Source organism: Balearica regulorum, chromosome 19 (assembly GCF_011004875.1).
Source record: "Balearica regulorum gibbericeps isolate bBalReg1 chromosome 19, bBalReg1.pri, whole genome shotgun sequence".
In the NCBI taxonomy this organism is placed as follows: domain Eukaryota; kingdom Metazoa; phylum Chordata; class Aves; order Gruiformes; family Gruidae; genus Balearica; species Balearica regulorum.
The window spans coordinates 3,915,481-3,936,998 of NC_046202.1; the positions used below are offsets into that span (position 1 = coordinate 3,915,481).

Genomic DNA, 21,518 nt, shown 5'->3' on the forward strand with positions numbered 1-21,518 from the left:
ATACATAGACAGGATATGGTATCCTCCACATCTGTCAACTGCTACATTCTGTAATTAAACTGATGAGCCTGATTATAGGTCAGAGCTGATGTCTAGAACCAGGCTACCTAAGATGATTTTGTCAGTGTTTTCAAAACCTGACCTGTAATATTATAAATGTGCATATACAATCTCAGAACGCTGCCAGAATCGGGCCATCGATCATTAAATTGGATAAACACCAAAGAGTATGCTTAAAAAGACATGTCCCCCAACGAAAAAAAACCTGAAATTTATTTAAGCATGCATTACTGTGCTTAGGAATTAAGGATCATGGTTTCTAAAAATAAGTAATGAGAAAGGAGCTCTGATGCAGACAGCCATTTTTACACTGAAGTGCAAAGCAAAGGCCAATACTCTCACAGTTACACAATTACTTTTGAGCATAGCTATTCAAAACACTAGCATATGTAATACTTCTCAAAGTATTATTAGAATAAGAAGCATTTCTTGGCTCATTTCACCTTGCTTTTTCATCCACACAGTACTACAGACTCCATTCATAAGGTAAAGGTGTTAAAATCCTAGACAAGCAGACAGAATTTGCCAGTTCTTTAAAGATGCTGACGGCAAAAACCTATACACAGAATCAGCCCTCCTGGCATGCTAAGACACTTGGGATCTTCATCCTTGTTTCTCCCCCTACCAATATTACACAAGACCCGTGTACTTCAAGCTGAGTAACATAATAGTAAAATTTCAAGAGTTTAGTACCTAATTTGTACACCCTCCCACTCTTCTCCAATCTTTAAGTTTCGATTATTTGAATCTTCAGGTGCACAGACAGGCTGCTTGCTTTGAAGCATGCAATGTCTGTTCTGCAGACAGACCCTTTTTTGGAAGCAACAGCGTATACTGCATTGCTGAACCAGCAGAATTCTCTACACTGTTTTCTAGCATCACATACAGAGACCACTTCTGATCAGGTTTATCTACTACTGTTTCTGTCTTAAAATAAGTTACTACCTTCTCTTCAGCAATCCCATCTACATTGAAAAACCCACCATCAAAAGCTCAGTGTTTACTACACTATAATATCATAATCTCAGAAATTATACTTTTAGGCAAAGACTCATAATTAATAAGTATTTAGTTTTAGATATTTTATGAGCAAAGATGTTTTAATGTGTCACATTTCAAAAGCATCAATCTTTACAAGAAAAGAAAAATCACTTCATAGATTTGGAGCTAGAGAGGTCTACAAGACTTTCTGCAAATTAAAAGTGCATGGAATACATGCATCATCCTTCATACATAAAATATTTTGCAATAGGATTGAGAACACAGTAAGTGTTAATATTTAGAGTTACAAGTACCTGAAAAGAATCTCTCCTTGGGGAGAGAGATTAACTGAACATCCTCCTGGACAGCTGTGCAAGTTCTCAACAAATGCTTTTCTGTACAAGTGGTTTAAAAATCACACAGCAAGTTCTGGAATATTAAAACAATGATTTGATAGAACAAACATTCTACAGTTACCTCCATATTATTTTGTAACAAACAGTTATCATGGCCTAAGCCCTGTGCATTGGTGTTTGGATTCGTGGTCTCATCCATGAAACATTATCTGTTTCAAGAGATCAAACTTCAGCTCTTGTACTAAACTCCAAGTGGGTGATTGAGTAAATTCAGCAGCTTTTCTGGCACTGAACCCCTCCCTCCTTATGCAAATTTCAGATATTCAGTAGCAAACTTATCAAAGAGAGGTCATGTATAAACAGCGCAGTCAAAATCCACATCAGATGTGGGAAGCCTAGTGGTTGAAAAAAGTGTGTTGAGCATCTTTGAAGGCAGAAGTTTCCAACACAGCTGCTAGAGAGGAAGAGGACAAAGATAAAAATGAAATTAAAAAATTACGTTCATCATTTCAATAACTGTGTTTTGTCATTCAGCATAGAATAAACCAAAGTAGTTTATTTATGCAGTGACGAGGGAAACTTGAGAGAGGAAGTCATCACCTGTCCCTTGAGAGATGAAGTCCAGAAATCAAGACTGGTATTTTAAAACTTAGCTTTTCCTAGTCTAAAAAATTAAAAGTTTTAATATGAAAATGCTATTTGGTAGTATTGTCTAAAACCAGAATTATATTTGTATGTTAATACAGGTGTGCCTGTTGGAAATTCAATAGCAGTAAAATTGAGTTGAAGAAAACCACATTGCATAAAAAAATTATCTGAGCTACACACTGGCTAGTAAACCAAATAAAGACAGAAAAAAAGTTTTTCATTTACCTACTGAGCAGCATACGGAGCCTATTCTGTGACTACTAGAAAGGAGGCAGAACAGTGACTACACTGATTAGCAGCAGTTATCTGACCAGACATAAGTGGTCTGAAAAGAAAAGCAGCAGCTTAGCACATAATAAATAATATCATCCTTTTTCTTATAAACAGTTAGGAAGTTACCTTTTCCTCTTTTCTATCCAAGAAGCCTGATTCAATTAAGAGGAAATTGAATCTCCAGTCATCTTAACCACGTAGATATTTAGAAGGACACCATTACCTCATTTGCCACTATCACTACATGTTCACTTGAAGTGTAAATGCAGTAGTCTCTTCCACTTCATCCATGTGGAAACATTCCTTGGGAAGGTATTGTAATACACAAATGAGTATTATCCATCCAGATGAACTTGACATTCTTAACACTGATAGCCTACTGCCAGACATAATGAAACAGCAAAGAAGCTCCAAGATTACAAGCATAGCACAGCAGCCAGGGGAGTGACACAAGAGCCCTTCCACATCTGAGCTACCAAGGGAACAAAAATTACTTTAAAATTTTTTATAACAGTGAGTATACCTTGCAGGAAATATAGTCCTGCATCTAGCTACTATATTTCTTATTAAGATCCATGATTTTCACATGAAGTTCCTTAAAGAAGTAGGTCCTATCACTAAGCAATAGATTTGTTCCAGCAGTATCTGATGATTAGATGACTGAGCTTTATACATGTCATTGTGTATAATTAAGCTACAATAATCAAATTCCTTCTGAAAACCCCTGCCACGAACATGATGACACCAAAGCACGCAGGCATTGCAGGCTCAAATCTGTTTGACACACGTGTAACACCTGTTCACAATGACAGCACAGCGCATAAGCTTCCAGAAATACCTTCCTATCTAACCCCATTCCATCACACTTGGGGCTTCCTGGCTTTTGCCAGTAAAGCTACATCCACGCACATAAACTTCATGACTATTGAATGTACTTTTGTGGAGAGAGAAGACTAAAATTTACACATATCCTTGCCTGACACTTGCTCCTTTTAGAAGTATGTATATACATCTGCTTTGGGTGAATTCATTTAATAGGAACCTTTTCATTTGTTCCTGAAACTCCTGACCAAACTTAGTCTTCTTTGGTCCCTCACCCTAAAAACAACTTCCCACTCATCAAGCCAACAGATGTTAGAACTAGAAATGTGCAAAAGACTTCTAAAACATTGGCTTCCTTTGTGAAAAGATTATTTTAAAGTAAGTGTGATCTAAAAATCAGTGTAATCTTCCTTTCTGGAGAGTTAGCTACTGCCTGTCAGACTACCATGGCAGGGCAGGTCAGAACCAGGGCAAACCTAGACCCTTGCAGTGGAACTCAGTGCCAAACCCAGAACCTGGCTTAAATGCTGTATCTAGACCTTGATTAATAAGTTACAGTATTACCGTCACATCAGAAAGGGGTCTAAATACAGCTGCAACTCAAGCTCAACATTCTCATCAGTAAGAATAATGGAGTAAATCTGTACTGATCAAGTGAGTTAATTCTGGTAAAAAAGTAACCGCCTTTACTGACTACACTTCACAGGCTAAACTGGCTGGCTGGCCACAGACTCTGCTTTTTATTTCTCCTGTGCATTGTTTTCCTTTTTTGCCCTACAAGTTATCTGAAAACTAAAAGCAACACAAGAAATGCACATACACAGGGTACACTTCCAGAAATTCCTTAGTTTCTGCCAACTAGAATGTAACTGGAATAACTGACGTGTCTTGACATGTGCTTAGGAACACTTGTGACAGGTACAGGTATCCTATCCAGCAACTTCCTTCCTAGTCATCGCTATTTGTGAAGTGCGTCGTTGCTAAGTGAGCTATTTACAAATGTAAACTATATAATTAAAGTTTTAAAATAAATAGACAACCTTTACATTAGGTAACAACTTGACAACAAGGTAATAGATAATCCAATTACATCTTTCAAACAAAACAATCTGTATATGCTGCTCAAATTGTTATTTTTTCTATGAAGAAAATCCTTGGCTCACAATCTATTCTCCAAGAACTTCCTTGGTTTTCTTCCTTTATACTGGGTAATTGTGTAAAAACTCCTTAAGTTTTGTTGGATAGTCTGTCATCACTCCAGTTGCTCCCAGATCAAATGCCCTCTTGTATTCTTGTTCTTCATTCAGTACCCAAATATACACCTGTAAGATGGGAAGAGAAAAACAAATTATTACAGGAAATACTTAAATTAAAAAAAGAAAGGTGACTTTTGACCTAAACTGTTTTATGTGAGAGAGATGATGCCTCCTATGTTTAAAATGATAAATGATTACACGGTGATGCCAAAGACACGCACACAAACACATCCAACTTCTTCCCCCTCACCCTCCAAAAAGAGGCATTTTCTAGTGGTGACTCCAACCCCATTTCATTACCTGAGACTTCAGATATTTCCAAAAGTCAAAATATTATTTTGTGAAAAGCCCAAAATAGGTAAGCAGTTTAGCTGATTTTGTAGGCTTAAGTTTGAAATGTGTGTGTGTAAAATCCTAAAGGGATTTAAAGAGTCTCTTTCCAAGCATACAATTCTTCCTTTGCAACTACAGAACTGCAAATATAACAGCATAAGCTAAAGCTCAGGAACCAAAAGCAACGTACAAGCCTAGCAACACAACAGAACATGTTGGGGAGAACGTGAACCCATCTTAAGGCTGTATCTGGCTGGTTCAAATTTTCACTAGGTTAAAAGCACACTTCCTTTAGCTTTGCCACACTGTACCTGAATGCCCCGAGCAGTGAGGTGGTCAAAAAGTGCTTTCCGCATTAGCAATCTGCAGAAAGGAGAAATATATTAAGAACTTGATGCATATACGAAAATTTCAATGTCTGTTGATGTTCTGTAATAAATTTTCCATGGAGCATTTAGATTCAATGTTTTCCACAAGAAAGTAATTAGAAATCTAATTATAGAAAACGTTTAGTTCAAGCAACTCAAGACTGGTTAACACAGATACCCAGAAATTTGCATTAGCTATGGATATTTGTATCAACTCTTCTGAAGATCAAATCCAGCAGATTCCTCCATCATCGTACAGGTATGCTGCACCATATCGGATGAATCGATCCCTTTGCTTTCAGAAGGGATTTTATCCTTCAGACCAGAAGACATGAAAACTCTGCTGGCCACTCAAGAAATCAAACTAACAGATGTCAGAGCCAGAAGCAAGAGCCAGAAGACACTTAGTGCAATCATGTTCAACCTCTGAAAGCAAATGACTGAGTTTCCTCTGAAGCACAGGTATTCTTAAAATGCAAAGTGTTCCACACAGGCCAAACTGTCTCCTCTGACAACATTATGAAACAGTCACAATCGCATGAAACCTGAAAGCTGCATTCTGAATCTACTCATGTGCTAATTAACTGAACACACTTAACAACAGAAACTAAATAGACTAAATTGGAATAATGCCCACTGTTACTGCACCTCAGTATGTTTCAGTGTATAAAAAAATAAAAGTGTACAGGAACACCTACGTAAGATTTGAATATGATTTATGCTGCACTGACAATAAAGCTGGAAGAAACTGAAAAAAATTACACCACCACAAGTAGTTATAGCAATAGCTAGTCTTAATTGCTTGAGCCAACTGTTAATATATAGGCAAAATAGAAACAAAAATTAAATAAGATTAAAATCTTACACGTCAGCTAGCCAGATAATAAATTTCTGGCTTCTTGTAATCTTCTGTGGTTCTTTCAGCCTGTTGAGGAAAAGGAAACAAAAAATTGCCAGAGCACAGATTAAACTATTATTTGAGATGTTCCTGCAAAAGGAACATGAAGGATTGATCTTGCAGTTTCTTGAATTAGTGCAGTAATTTCTCTAAGACAGTGACTTAGAATTGGGTTACACAAGAGAAATGTGCCACATTTAAGAGAAGCAGCAGAGATAAGTATTCAGCGGCATTTTGAGTAAAATACGAGAAATAAAGAGCAGATGAAATCTCATATCCATCCTATTACTGACTTGCCTCAATCTTATTCAGACTATTTTTTTTCTTAAGAAAGAGGGAGAAAAGTGCAAGACTTGCTAGCAGTGCTGTACAAATAACTATCTAGATGGCATCAGCACAAGCTGTGTTGTAAAGTCAGCTGCACAAAAACGGTATTTACAGGAGATGCTGTAAACAGGAAACACTGATATACACAGTGTGTATATCACACTAACAACTGAGTAACTCAGAGCTGGCTAGAGACAGGTTAAGTACTGAGGAGCAGAAGATTTGCAGAGCTTTTTCTTAGGAACATACAAAAGTGCCTAAACTAACAAAACAGTATCCTCAGCCCAAGGATACTGCCTAAAGCAATGCTCAAGCTGGCATTATCATTCACTTGTTTTACCACCATCTCAGTGCAGCACCCACCGACGGACTCTAACTCACTTGAGAATGATTGAAGGCATGGGAATTTCCAAGAACTCTTCCTTGAAAGGAATGAATGGCAGCAGACCAGTGTAGAACAGGCCAAGAAGCAGGAGGACGCGTTGCAAACAGAAGATGATGGGAATGTCAGCATTCTGTGGGAACCAGGAAAGAAAGATTCTAAATTATCTTGGTAGATTGTCGAGTCTGTTGCAATTAAATGTACTCATCAATACACGGTTAAAGTTTAGCACTTGCACCTAAAGATTAGGCTGCCAACTGTTTATGATATGCCTGCCACTGAATTTAAATTACTCTCCAACAGTTTGTAATCCAAGCAAAGGTTTTCCACAATTTGAAGGGGAACTGGGACATGGAAAGGCTGCAGTACTGCTTTTGTTACCTGCCTTTATCTTTCCAGACTGCATGACACTATGCAGCATTTTGTCTTCGACTAGCATTACTGCAAAGAAGCAGCTGTGTTTGAGCACAGGACTTGCTACAGTTTAGTATCACATCAACTCACTTCACAACACATTTTTAAAGATGCTGGTTTATGAACTAAAATATTTGGGCATTGATTCTATGAAAATGAACAAATATAGCTGCTGTTCAGGTAGGGAACAGGGTGTTGTCCTGCACAGATAAATCAGAACAATATTGGTACTCCCAACAAGATCAATTTCACTCAGGTCCACAACTCCCTTGAACTAAGCACAATTTTAATTTAATTCTAAATAGTACAATTTCTCAGCACAGAAAAGAACAGAATCTATAGCTGTAAGACAGCTCTATACCAATATAACTGTATGTCAACTAGCGGCCACATCCATTATTTTCATTAAAAGAAACACATAATAAGCAAGCCTTAGAAAAACTGCTTTTGTACCAGATAAATGACGTGCAAAACAGGCTCTACGAGTTCCTGGCGTAAAAATCATAACACCCTACATTTAACAGATCACAAATAAATCATGATTAAGCTTAATTCCTCAAGTATTTTATTGCAGAGTATATGGGTGTTAACTGTGCTTGATTTATTGTAACAACGTAGTACCCAGAATACAATCTAAGCACAAAGTTTCTCATCACATCTGAAAGTCTGGTATGGCTGGCTAGATCTGGCTTTACAGGGTGCTTTTCTGTACGTTTTGCCACCACACAGTAACAAGCAGGCAAGAACAAAGCTTAGCTGGACCCATTCTTACCTCCTTAAGACACTTTGATACAACCTCATAACTGACATTCCCCCACACCGTCAAATGCTCTCGCTTATACTGACTCACCAGTTCTGAAACCTGCAATATAAATATAACATGTATTCATTGAAAATTATGTGCAGAATTATTTAACTGAAACTCTACTTGTTACTTTTCAACTACATAAGTAATTACAGAAACGACAGTTCTTCTGTACTCTCCCCCATCTAAAGATGATTGTGCTGTTTGACTGTAACGAAACAGGTGTTCAGGTCAAAAGAAACACCATTATACCTACAAAAAACCCTACAGAATTTAAGAAAACGAGATGGAAAAATAGTAGCTGATGGAAAGCAGATTTCCTTTTCTGTAACGAACACTTCTCTTTACACTGACATTGTGTTTTTATGATGCTCTGGTAGGCAACAGTCTAAAGTGACCCTTGATATGAAATACAAGCCAAACGTGCCTAGCGGCGTAGCATCAGTTTCACATCAAAATAAAGGGTCAGTAAAGAGCTGTTTGTTGAATATCTTGCACAAGATCACTTCTTTATCTTCTGTATTATCTCACACACGGAGCAAGATCCAATACGTGAAAGATGAAGCAGTCCAAGAACACAGATTTTAGTGTCACAGACCGCTAGCAACTCCAAGAAACTTTTCTTTTGGAATTTCAACATCATTACGTGACATTCGGTCTCAGTTCAGCGTAGATTTTTCATGTACCTTTTTGATCAACACATTGTTGTTCACTTTGATGTCAATGTTGACAGGAGTTTGTGGAAACGCCTCAAACACCTCTTTCAAGAGTGGAATACGGTTGTCTTTTCCCTCACAGTGACATTCTGGGGAAAGAAGAAAGTTGCCACTGCTGTGACCATTTTTAATACACCACAGATAAAAGCTGAGATGTCAGAGCACTTGTTATCTTAAAAAAAAGTTCCTAGAATTAGCACACTTTTAAACTGGAAAAAAAAAATTAGTTCACTTGGATAGTTCTAATTAATTATGACAAGCTTACTTCCATAATAAAAACACCCTGAGCATATTGCACATTTAGGTTTGAACTTCATTAAATTCAGTCATTATTTAGCAACAGTAGGAGTGCAGGCATCATTAAAGTCCTGAAATAGCAAACACAGGCTCAGTTACCACATACCAAATGCTATGAGATTAATATGAAACAAGACGAAATGAGAAAAACTTTTCCTTCTAGGAAAATTTACTGGAGAAGCATAACGAGTAAAGGGAACAGAAGGCAAAGCACTCTAATTTTATTGCCTGAAAATGCTTGTGGCTCTAGGGAATTAACAGAAGGCTCTTGCCATCTCTTTGTATTACTGTACATAAACAAAAGATACATACATGTGAAAATAACACATCATGGATCTCATCTCGGTGCATTTTAAGTATTTTGCAATTTTGAACAGAAATATTTAACACAAAATTTGCTTGCCAGGCAATTCAAATACGGAAAGTCTACACAAGATGGTCACAAAGCCCCTCAAGCAAGCAAACACATCCGGTATCACCTCTGGGAGCCTCGTCTAGGTGGAAGCACTTTCAATTTTAGCCTATATGCTGTATTCAAATTATAGAATTATAGTCCATGAACCAGCAAGGGATTTTTTGTGACCAGCAGGTCGAGGTAGGTGATTCCGTTCCTCTACTCCACTCATGAGACCCCACCTGGAGTACCGCGTCCAGCTCTGGGGGCCCCAGTACAGGAGAGACATAGAGCTGTTGGAGCGAGTCCAGAGGAGGCCACAAAGCTGATCAGAGGGATGGAGCACCTCTCCTGTGAGGACAGGCTGAGAGAGTTGGGGTTGTTCAGCCTGGAGAAAAGGCAGCTCTGGGAAGATCTAATTGTGGCTTACCAGTACCTGAAGGGGCCTACAGGAAAGATGGGGAGGGACTGTTTATCAGGGAGTGTGGTGACAGGACAAGGGGTAATGGGCTTAAGCTGAAGGAGGGTCGATTTAGATTAGATGTTAGAAAGAAATTCTTTACTGTTAGAGTGGTGAGGCACTGGCACAGGTTGCCCAGAGAGGTTGTGGAGGCCCCATCCCTGGAAGCGTTTAAGACCAGGTTGGATGAGGCTTTGGGCAACCTGGTCTAGTGGAGGGTGTCCCTGCCCATGGCAGGGGGGTTGGAACCAGATGATCTTTGAGGTCCCTTCCAACCCAAACCACTCTATGATTCTATGAACCACAGTTTTCATAAGAAAACAGGTTAATGTTTTTCTAGGTTTTCCTCTCTTGCAGCAATATTGGTACTGAACTTTAAGGCATACCTACAGTTACTACTATGTCTATACTACCTGACATCTTGCAGTACTTCAAGCTCAGAGTGCACTAGTGCAATAGCATTTGAGTTGTAAAGAAACTCTCTTCTGCGTTCTCTTTGTTTTTCAGAACAACAAATTTCCAATCAGCACCCTCTGAAGATCTCACAAGGGAACTGGAAAGCAGTTGCAAAAAGCAGACAAGCAAACAATTGAAACATTTACTTAGAAAAAGATATTAGATCTTAAACTCAGTCACTGCCAACTGGTATGAAAAAAATATATTTTGGTTTCTAAAGCTAGGATTATATTTTCCTTTTAAAACTTCTCTCATCAAGACACTGACAGAAGCAAATCCACTTTTCTACTCCCTTTGCCAATAAGAAATTACCACACTACAATAACAGAAAATTAGTTATTGGTACTGTAAATTAAAACAGAAGACAACAAAACCTTACCTTTCTGAAATGTGACATCCAACTTGCAGAGATATGGTGGAAGTTCCTTAAAAATAAAGGGAAGTATAACACTAATTCAAATACAGGGATATAAGAATGACTTTTCTCAAAAAAGACAAAAATTGTAATGCATAAGCCATGTAAGTTACCTCTAAAGACAAAAAATAATATATTCTTTAAATCTTCTTGCCCAAAAAGTGATTTAGAAGCACTGTGTTCATTCTTACTTGAACTATTTGGCATTCTTAGACTTGTGTTACCTGTAGCAGAGTAAGGCAAAATGTTTCTAGACATCTGTCTGAAAATTGAGAATTCCACTTAAATATCAGATAGAAAGACAGTTCTGTAAAACAGGCTTTTAAAATTGCCAGTGCAGGTGGGCTTCATCTACTGGTTTTCCCATTAAAAAGCTGGTCATGCAAGGAGGAGATGGTTGACTAAGCTTCCTTTGTCACCAGTATGGCAAAACAGGCCCACCTCCAGAAAGCTATTCATCCAACCTGCTGTTGGACAGAGTTAATCACCCTCTGGAAACGTGCCAGTTTTTCTTCCTTGACTACACAGGAAGCCTAGTTAACTTTTTTTTTTTTTTTTAGAAAGACAAGATGAATCCCCCTCCTTAGATTTTGGCTAGTAGACAAACACATGCACACAACCTTACTGCCCACGCCAGCCACTCTACAAACACATTTTTAAACATCATCTAGCACTAATGTTTTTTTCAACTTACAGAGTATTTGAGGTCAGATATGTTGACATCAACTCCTGTTGATCTCTTCAGGTTCTCATCATGGGACACAACCACTTGCTCATCTTTTGTCAGGTGACAATCTAGCTCCAACATGTCTGTTCCTATATTAACAGCACTGGAAGCAAAGAAGTCTGCCTTGAATCACACATGTATTTTGTACAGGTCCAAACCTAACACATACGTGTTATTCAATTAAACTAATCCCAGTGGAGGTACTTTAGGTGCTTTATGATGCAATGGATCCTCACAATCTTGTGGCAAAGCAAGAAGTAAATGACTCCGCTGCAGTGGGAAAGCTGATGCAAGAATAAACAACATATTATGAATCAGAGATGGGATTTGAACTCAGGAGTTTTGGCTCTGTCTTCCACAGAAATCAAGTGGCACACCTGCCAATTGCACCTACCACGTCAGTATTGAGAAATCTACTTCTAAAGTATTGTTTCAGAACATTGAGTTTGATGTTTATTAGTATCAGCGCGTTTACCACTGGAAGAGGCAAGCTCTTTTTAAAAAGAAGTAATCAATTTTGTGGTAAGCATAAAAACAAAAAACAGGGATGTGAAAGTTTGGGGTTTTTTTTGCTTTATTTAAGTTAGTCAGGAATGGATGGATCAGGAAATTAGCAGTGGGGCCTTTCAGGCTTTCGGCTAGCAAAACTACATTCAAAAAAATAATTTAACAAAAAAGTTTTAAGTTAAAAAAAACAAACAAACAAACAAAACCCCACTAAACCACCCAGCCATACTTTTCAAAGAAAAACAGCTATTCCTATTCCAATCTGTTGCTTGGAAAAGTTCTAATCCAATCCCAAATCCACTCTATAGAAGCTTAGATCATAGAAGGAGGAATAAAGAAAGTAGTAATAATATTGATGAAAAATAAGTACAAGAAACCTCACATCAGAACAGAAAAACTAAGCTATACTCCCATGAGAAGTGAGTCACTTATTTCACTAGAAAAGATATTCAGAAGGCATCATTCCAGCAGACAGCTGAAAGTCCCAGCCTGAAGTCTGAACACTTCCTTCAAAACATCGGGCTGTTCTTTTTACCCACCTACAAACAAACCTGTAACATCCGTGACTACAGTCTATACTGGACTCAAAGCTCTGCGGCTCTGGTAACTGCATTCTCCTTAAGAAAAGGGCTTTATTGACTGCTGAAGTACAGACATGCCATAAACACTCACAAATGCAGTAACAAAACAATATTCCCGTAAGTATTGAACACAATTTCTGGTCCGGCTGGGATAATGATCAAGAAGGGGGTCATCAAATTAAAACCAATTTCTTAACTGTTTTCCAGTGCCAGTAATTCAGAATTAGGAGAGGAACAAAATCGTATTACACATGGAAGATACACAGCCTGTTCTGCGTAATTTTTCCTCCTGAGGAAAAGCATCTCCAAATATGCCGCAGGAGATTTGCCAAATTTGTAGAAGACATTCCCATCTAGTACCATGTATTATCATTTAACCAAAGTTTATTAGAAATATTACTGCTTTAAGAAATTCAAGACTGATGCTGCATGGAAAAGGAGAACAACAACTTGCCTTGTTAACAAATTTGAGAATTTGCCAGGCTCTTACTAGGAGATTGCTGCTAAATAAGCTTCCTTAAAGTGCTGTGTTTTTTCAGCCAGAAATCAGTTTGTTCTGCAGCTCTGTAATAACAAATCAAATCTACATTGCTCCAGAGAAGACTCCAGATGTTCTCCAGATTCAAAGAACGTGTTGGATTCAGATCCAACTGCTCCAGAACTCAAGTTGTGAGGCAGACGCACGTTTGCAAATTAGGACGATGGAGCTCTTTGCTCCAACTGTTTTCAAGTAAAAGGACATACCAGGAAATATGTAAGAAAAGCCTTACCTTGGAAACTAAATTCCATTTGGCAAGGCCAAATGTAGCACAACATATAGAGTTTATAAATACTAAGTTGACTATGTTTTTATTGCTGTAGCTACAGTGTTTAAAGCTTTCTCTCTAACCAAGTATGTTCATAAAAGAAAATTAAATACAATGAGAAAAGTATCTAGAGAGTTTACTTAGCAGCTTCCTGTCAAGACAATGCTGAAGTACATGGCTGTATTAGGAACAATTATACTCGTAATTAAATTCTTATGACATCTTTTATGCCAGATCCCCAAACACGTTAAGGCACTACAAGTGTCTCTCTTAGCTTAAAATCAATTATTTTAAAATCTAAAACCACCACAGAAGCATTTAAATAGACTATAACATGATTACAGCTTTCCAGAATACTTTTAAGTTAAGCTAGTAGAGACCTTGAAATTACTAATAAGGTCTTTCCCCCCATACACTTTGTTTATATATTACTAGAATAATTTCTTCATTATCATGCAACAGTACTAAATATTCTCCAATCATTATTAAGGTGTAAATAGCATAAATAAAACTATTTGCTTGTCAATACTTAGGTTACTGTCAACAAAGCAAAATCAAGGGGGTAGATCTTATGTTGCAGACAAGCATTCTCCTTCGGATTCAACTACATCAGTGGTCAAATATGCCTGCGTGTCCAAACCTGCAGAAACAGCTCTTGCAGACACACCCTATTTGGCTTCACGCAAAATGTGATGGATTATAAATTGATTAGTTCATACCAGCCGTCTGAGCCAATCCAGATGATTTTTCACCATGCAGATCAGCAGTTTTCTACCCAATTCCTTTTGCTAGCTTACCAGTGGAGATGGGAATGAACGGATGGGAAGGACAAAGCCTTTACCCCCCCATGGAGGAAGCCAGAGGGCTTTCTACTGCCTAATGCAAAGAAATCGCTCTGACTCTGCTTTCTGAACAAGTAATATGCATTTATTATTCAGCCAAGACAATTTCAAAACAAGTAACTGAACTTTGCTATTGGCAGTTGTGATGAATTCAAGTGGCCCTCAATGCATTTGTTACGCTATAGTTGTAAAATAATTTAAAGAGTCAGCAGACAGGCAGACAAATGTCTGTATTATCACAAAACATTGTTTGACTGCTAGCACAGTCCTTATTCTAAGTACTACAGACTACTTCTGGGAACAAAATAAAAATGGATATGACATAGCTTTCTTTAAGAGCCCTATACATGTAAAACCAGTATGATACTAAATGAAAATTAAGAAATTTAAAAAAAAAAAAGCGTTTCTCAGAAAGTGTGGTACCAGACTTGAAAAAAAAGGCAGGCCAGCAGGGAAAAAAAACACAAAACTATGCTGAGCTTCCATGGAGATAGAAAGTGCTGCAGTACTTTCAATAGCACTGGTTGGGAAAGCTGGCACTCCTCAGTCTGCAAGGAAATGTGCAAATTGATGAGGCTACTAGCACAAAGCAAATTTTTTTAAAAAAAACACACCCAACAAAACAAAGAGAAGCCTACATAATTTGGTCACCGCTCATTGGCAGCTAGAGTTTTAGATATGCTGCTTTTTCAAATGCCTTTGAGAACCTTGTTAGAATTCACTACTGAAATGCTGGAGGCTTAAAAGGCTTTCCAATACCACTCCGTTTTAAACCCCTAGACCAGAGGCTTTCACACATTGTGCAAATGAATTATGTGTATGAAGGGAAAAAACATAACACAAACATTTTTAATAGCTTTACAGATGGTATATTAAAAGTTAGTTAACATTAGGATTTCAGTCACAATAATTCTAGGAGACAAATTATTAACTTTCTGTATAGAGGAGGGAACCGAATACTATGAAACTATGGAATATCTAAGAGAATTGCTTACAGCCATAATAGCAGTCAGCAGATTGAGACTTGCTGAAATCCAGCCTTGTGGCTAATTAGCATAGTGGTATAGGCTACAATCTGAAATACCTTTTGAGAAACATCAATGTATCTAGAAAAAACAGTGTATGGCATTAGTTATGAAAAATAGCTTTATAGTGATAAATAAATGAAGTAATTGCCATTAAACATGGAAGCTGCATTGTTTCATGTTTTGTTAGCTTGCACAGAAGGAATCAGGCCTCGGAAGTTTTGTTTCCAATTGCCAGTCTCCTACACATCATAGTTTGTGGTATCCTAATTCCTTCTTGTTTAAATTGGAGTAACATTTAACAATCCACAGAAGTCATCCAAAGGAGAGATGACTTTCAGAAACAGGACACTGTACCCCAAACAACTGATGGAAGTCCTATCTTTCTTGACTGCTTTACTCACTAAAGACAATGAGAACACTGCTAATTTAGGCATTATTTGTTCCATTTGTACTCACTGGTGAAAGGCTGCCATCGTGTTTTCCAGGTTCTCTCCAGCACCTACAAAAATAACAAAAACTAAAACATCTACAAAATCCTTTTCCTCCCCTCAATCCCAGTAGAAATAAATAAAAAATAATGGATTTAAAAATGTACATATTTTGAGGAAATATTTGGAGGAATGAGTATGAAGCTAGAGTCAGAAATCCCTGTTGCTATGAACCTACTGGGGAGGCCCAAGAGACAGGACTTTCAAGGTAAAACAACTTAAAAAAAAAAAGATAAAAGAAAAAAATAGTAACTTATCTTGGATTTGTATAATACTTTGAATATACAAAACAAAGTGTTTATTTTACCTGAGGTTGGGTGCCCTGTTTTTCCTTAAAGGCATTGTATTTGGCTATGACAATATGGTCCACAGGCATAGGAACAGTATATGCAAAAAGTCTACTTCAGAGTTACAGGAGTAATAAGAGGAAAGGTGGCAAGAGGAAAAAAAAAAACCACAAAAACGCCCAAGACTCTCTAAAGCTGATATTCCCTAAACATATAACCCAGTTGATGCTCAAAGAGGTGACAACCTCTTTTTTTTTCAGTGCAAGGATACTTCCTGAAACAGCACAAATCTGTCATTAAAGGTTCATGCTGCTGGCAAAGAGAGGTCTCACGCACAAGGAATGAAACACCCATCAACTCCAGTTAAGAAATGAAAGAACAGGCAAATTAAATTTTCTCTCAGGCAGGAGTAAACTCTGCATCATTCTCTACATAAAAATCTTTGAAAATCAGCCTGGTTATGGACTGGAAAAGGTTGTGCCTTCTCTCCCTCAGAAAATAGGCAGTATTATATACTGAAAAACAAAACAACTTCAGGAAGATACATGTACTGATGAGGATATCTATGCAAATTTTAACTACTCTTTGACAGTGATGAATGACAGACTTTGTAAACAACAATTATAAAAGCTCCAATTAAGGCCTTGCCTATTAACAAGACCTTACCAGCATATACTTATCTAAGTCTGTGTTTAGTTACTTAATTAAAGCAATGCAACTCTATGCACACACAACTAACAATTTAAAATTGTTATCAGGTTAGCTTACATTGGTAAGTTTACAAAATGAATGGCTTAACTGACTTAGAATCATAATGACAAAATTTGCATGGTTTAACATAACCTAATAAGGTAAGTCCACAACATCATCTGTGATTAGACATTCACCAACGTTTTATGGAATTTCATTGCAGAACTAGGAATAGGCTGAATGGCAAAGTGACTGAGGGATAGAGGAGAGCATGAGAATTGTGTCATACACTTCTGATGATTGCCTAAGAGATGGCAAAAGCTGCGTAGGACCTGGATGATTAGTTATAAATTAACTAAAAAAAAAAATAATTGAGGTTTTAAATAACTTAGCAGCTGTGATACATCCTGAATAGTAAGAGACGGGGCGGGGGGGAACTGAGTCAGTCTTCAATTTCTGAACAAAACAATAGTATCCTAACATTCCTGGGCAGAAATTTCCAAAAATAAAACTTTAAATTATTGCTCTAACAAGTGACATGTTAGGGATGTAGGTATGGCAAGTCAAATCAGTTGGTAACAATGCCTGACTTGCAGTGTTTTGGGGAAATGACGAAAACAGTTGAGAGATGAGCTGAAACAGGAATTCTAAATCAGCAACATGGCTTTCACAAACCACACTCAGAAAAGGGAACTATGACAAGCAAGCAATTTGACATACTAAAAAAATGAAAAGGTTGGGGTGCCTGAAGGGCTTCTGACATTTACTTAAACGTCCCTCCAGATTCACATTGCGTCCATTTGCGTTACTGCATTTCCCATGCAGAAATTACCTTCCCCAGCATACTTCAGCATCCTGTGAGCCAAAGAGGCCACATCCAGACACTATGATCACATACTCTAACTCTGAAAGCAAGCGAGGAGATCGTTCCGCTCTACTCAGCAGTGAAATGACATCTGGAGTGCCGTGTCCAGTTCTGGGCTCCACAGTACAAGACAGACATGGATCTACTGGAACAAATCCAGAGAAGGGCTGTGAAAATTAAGGGATGAAAGATTCTTGCATACAATGAGAGGTTGAGGGTGCTGGAATTGTTTAGCCTGGAGAAGAGAGGCTCGGGAGGATCTGACCAAGGTGTATAAATACAGAATGCGAGGGATTAAAGAAGACTGAGCCAGACTCTTCTCAATGGTGCCCAGGGAAAGGGCAAGAGGCAATGGGAACGAATTGAAATACAGGAAATTCAGTTTATAAACAGAAGAAAAAAACCTTTTTTTATTGTAAGAGCAATCAAACTCTGGAACAGGCTGTTCTACCACAGAGAGATTGTGGAGCCTCCATCCCTGGATGGATTCAAAACCTAACTGGACAAGGTCCTGATCAACCTCCTGTAGTTGTCCCTGCTCTGGTCAGACGAGTTGATCTCCAGAGGTCCCTTCCAATCCCAGCTACTCTGTGATTCTGCAAAAATCATCATGCTACCCTCCCTCAAAGACTCCGCAATCCAGTCCAGGCAGCTGGCATTGACAGAGGACTCTAACAGAGAATATCAATACTTAATTATTGATCTCAGAAACGACCAATTTTAAAAGTATACAGAAGTGAAAAAATAATTCAGGGATGCTCCCACTGACAAGCTATAAACTGAGACAAGAAAGTTATTTCATGAAGAAAGAAGCAAAATCAAAATCCACAGACTTAAAAAACCTCACGTGCAAGGCTTCATCTCGGAGAGGAAGAAGTCAAACAAGTTAAGTGGTATCTCGATCTCCAAAGGAGTAATGCAATAGGAGACCTGACAGTGAGTCTAAAGCTAGAGCATGACTAAAGCCTGATAAGGATTTAAGTCTCACAGGAAGTTAAGTTACAAGGTAAATACTACAGAGAGTAAAGATTAAGTGATCTTCAGTCTCATAGTACCTGATGAGCAAAAAGCTGCTGAGATGTTGTTTCACAGTATACATGCAGACACAGAACAATTCAAAGACTCTGGACTTTGAACACCTAATGAATAATCCTCCCGTTGAGTAAGGCCTTCCTGTTGTTCTAATGGTGCTTAGTGCAACTGGCCAAAATACTTGCGTTCTAGGCTTAGGGCTAAGCCTAGACTAAGGTCATTGCAAAGAAGTGAGAACAAAAGAAGATTAAGGAGATCATACCAACTTCCAACAAAGTCATCTGCAAGTTTTTAATAGTTTGCAAAATAACAAACAAGTAACAACGCAAATTGAGAACCTTTGTTTGTTGAATGAAAATACATACCTACCAGGAAACAGCTAATACACGCATTCTGAACCAAAAGGAGCATTTTATGCTATACTTAAGACTACAGTTATAAAGAAACTTAATCTGTTGTATAAACTAAATGAAAGAAATGCAAGTAATGAGAGCTATAAGAGAACAGCTCTAGGTTTTGTATTTTAATAATTCAAGGCAGTAGCAGTAGCTCAGGACCACTGGCTAGAACTGTGATCAGATACTGCATAAACCAGCACTAGATATGACACTGAAAACTGTTTAAACTCAGCATCTGACATATCTCCGACATAATTTAGGGAAAAATATTTACTAGAAAACAGACTGACAATATTTTCATGAATTGAATGGGGCAGCAGGGAAAAGCGCTGAACTGATCTTTAAAGAAGAGGAAAATACAGTTTGCTGTACTTTTTTTCCTCCCAATGCTTTAGAAAAGGTAGAAGAAACTTTTAAAAACATCTTTCTATCTAAAATAGCTCAAGCAACCAGCCTACCTACAAGCACTTAGCACAAGGTGTACAGAGGGGACAAGACCCTCAAAATGAGATCGGTTTTACCACGACAATGAACCATTAACTGTCTCCAACAGAAAGGGGAGCAAGAACAGAGTCACAGCAAACTGCATTTCTTCTGAAACCAGAAAGCAAAGCAAACAGGCAGTTAGAGGCACGAAGATTGATCTTTTGTACCTGATCTAAGCAACAGCCAGCCGCCTCTCTCATTAGGAAGAGAAATACCGTAACACACAATCATTAGAAAGAAAAAAAAAAAATATACGTTTGAGAGGGAATCCATCAAACCCACGTAAAACAAGCTGATTTCGGTTGACGCGTTTTGAGTTCGGAGATTAATTCAGCTTTGAAATCAAGCACTGATCAGCAGGTGGCACCTAAAATTAGGTTGCGGGAGGAAGGTTTGAAGGGAGCCCGCTGCGAGCGACGGGCACGGCGCAGCGGCCCCTCGGAGCCTCCCGGCAGAGCTCTGGCAGCGCCCGCCCGTACCAGGCGTCGAGCAGAGAAGCCTCCTGAGGGAGCGGGGAGGCATCGCCCCCGGGGGCGGCCAGGGGGACCAGGGCAGCCCCTCAGCGCCCGGAGCCGGGAAGGGCTGCAGCCCTCAGGGAGCGGCGGCCGGCCGTAACCTTCGCCCACCTGAGGGGAGGGCGGGAAGCCGGTGCCGCCGGTGGGCAGGGAGTCCTCGTCGTCCCCCCCGCGCCCCCTCACTCACCGCCGCGGTGGGAGATGTGCCGGCAGCGGAAATGCTGCCGCTTGGGCCGGTGGAGCAGCCCCGGACACTTGAGGAGAAGCGCCGAGGTGAAGACGTATCCGCCCAGCGTGGAGAGCAGGTACAGCGTCGCCGACATCCTGCGCCTCTCGCCAGCTGCCCCGCACCAAGCCTGTCCTGTCCCACCCCCGGCCCGGCCCGCAGCCCTCTGCCAGCGAACAGCCGCCGCTGCGGGAGCCGCTGCCACTGCAGCCGCGCAGCCGCACCGCCTCCCCTCCGCCCTGGGGAGGAGGCGGCAGTGCGCAGGCGCCAGAGGACCCCCGCCCTTCCCGCCACGGGCCCGACCCGGAGCCGGTTTCCCCTCAGAGGGGCTCGGCCGCTCCGCCGAGGCGGGGGCAGCTCGGTCTCATCCCTCGGCCGGGCCCTCGCACCTCCCCGGCTCCTCTTTTTTAAAAGTAGTTCACAAAGGCTGCGAGCGATTTCCAATTACACACGATAATTGATCTCCCGTTTCTCTTTCCCTGCTGCCTGTACCACGGTCACATCTCACGGAGACAAGCGTTCTCTGTAGTGCTTTTCATTTTATTGATCGCCCTCGGGAATTGCTAAGTGCTTGGTAAATGTAAATTCATTAAGAAACGCAGAGGGAGATACTGTCTTCACAGACAGAGGGAGGTGTTTTCCACACCCAGGTGAAAGAACAGAAGCCAGGTCTCAACTCTGTTACAACAAACTGGCGAATTAAATTTTGTATGCATGCTAATTAAAAACAAATATTCTAGAAATTAAATTAGGCCTCAGCATATAGCCAGTATCACTAATACATCTTACTCTGACAAAGAGTTAGAAGTTGATTTCCTGTGACTAATTTTTTGGCACCGACGGCCCTGTGTGACGCTCACAGGATTTAACCTATCCTCCAGCACATCATGTAGCACATCTTTTGGAAAGTGTAGTATAATTACCCAAACTCTCTCCATTTGAGATTCAAACTGGGCCAAACCCATCCTTTTAGCAAACAAAAGTGTGTTTAATCACTACAAGTCCAGCTATACTGACAATTAAGCTGCAGTTGCTTATAATGAACAAGCTTACATAGCTCTAAGTTTTCTACAAACTGACCAGCAGGTTTAGTTTCCAAAGAGATCTGTCATTCCAAAATATGAAATTAACTGGTCCTTTTAACAAGATCTGATCTATGAATACAAAGAAAGTACAATATTTCACCTTCATAGAGGTAAGCACAGTTTCTGGCTATGGTGTTAATACAAATCAGAACTGTAATACCTTTTTTTGTTTTTAAAGACAGGATCAAAGACTAACAATTTCTCATATCACCACATTAAAAGCATCTATTGTTTACATACAAATAGCTTGTTTGGGAAAAGGGAAAAGATTCTGCCCATCATTGCCTCAGTATG

General features: G+C 39.3%; 1 protein-coding gene across 2 annotated transcripts; it reads right to left on the reverse strand.

Moving 5' to 3' along the window:
* Nucleotides 1–1,127: 1,127 nt before the first annotated feature.
* GDPD1 (glycerophosphodiester phosphodiesterase domain containing 1) lies at nt 1,128–20,367 on the reverse strand. 2 transcript variants are annotated; one of them, XM_075771317.1, is made up of 11 exons: nt 20,101–20,366; nt 15,609–15,651; nt 11,356–11,491; nt 10,626–10,671; nt 8,610–8,728; nt 7,891–7,980; nt 6,704–6,837; nt 5,963–6,022; nt 5,041–5,092; nt 4,304–4,462; nt 1,714–1,851 (listed from the first exon to the last, which is right to left on the reverse strand). In XM_075771317.1, the coding sequence occupies exons 1-10, from the start codon at nt 20,234–20,236 to the stop codon at nt 4,340–4,342; spliced, it is 939 nt and encodes a 312-aa protein (XP_075627432.1). In that variant the 5' UTR covers nt 20,237–20,366; the 3' UTR covers nt 1,714–1,851; nt 4,304–4,339. The 2 variants fall into 2 exon arrangements, with proteins under 2 accessions (XP_075627431.1, XP_075627432.1); XM_075771316.1 differs by having other exon boundaries at nt 1,128–4,462; nt 20,101–20,367.
* Between the last annotated feature and the right edge of the window lie 1,151 nt (nt 20,368–21,518).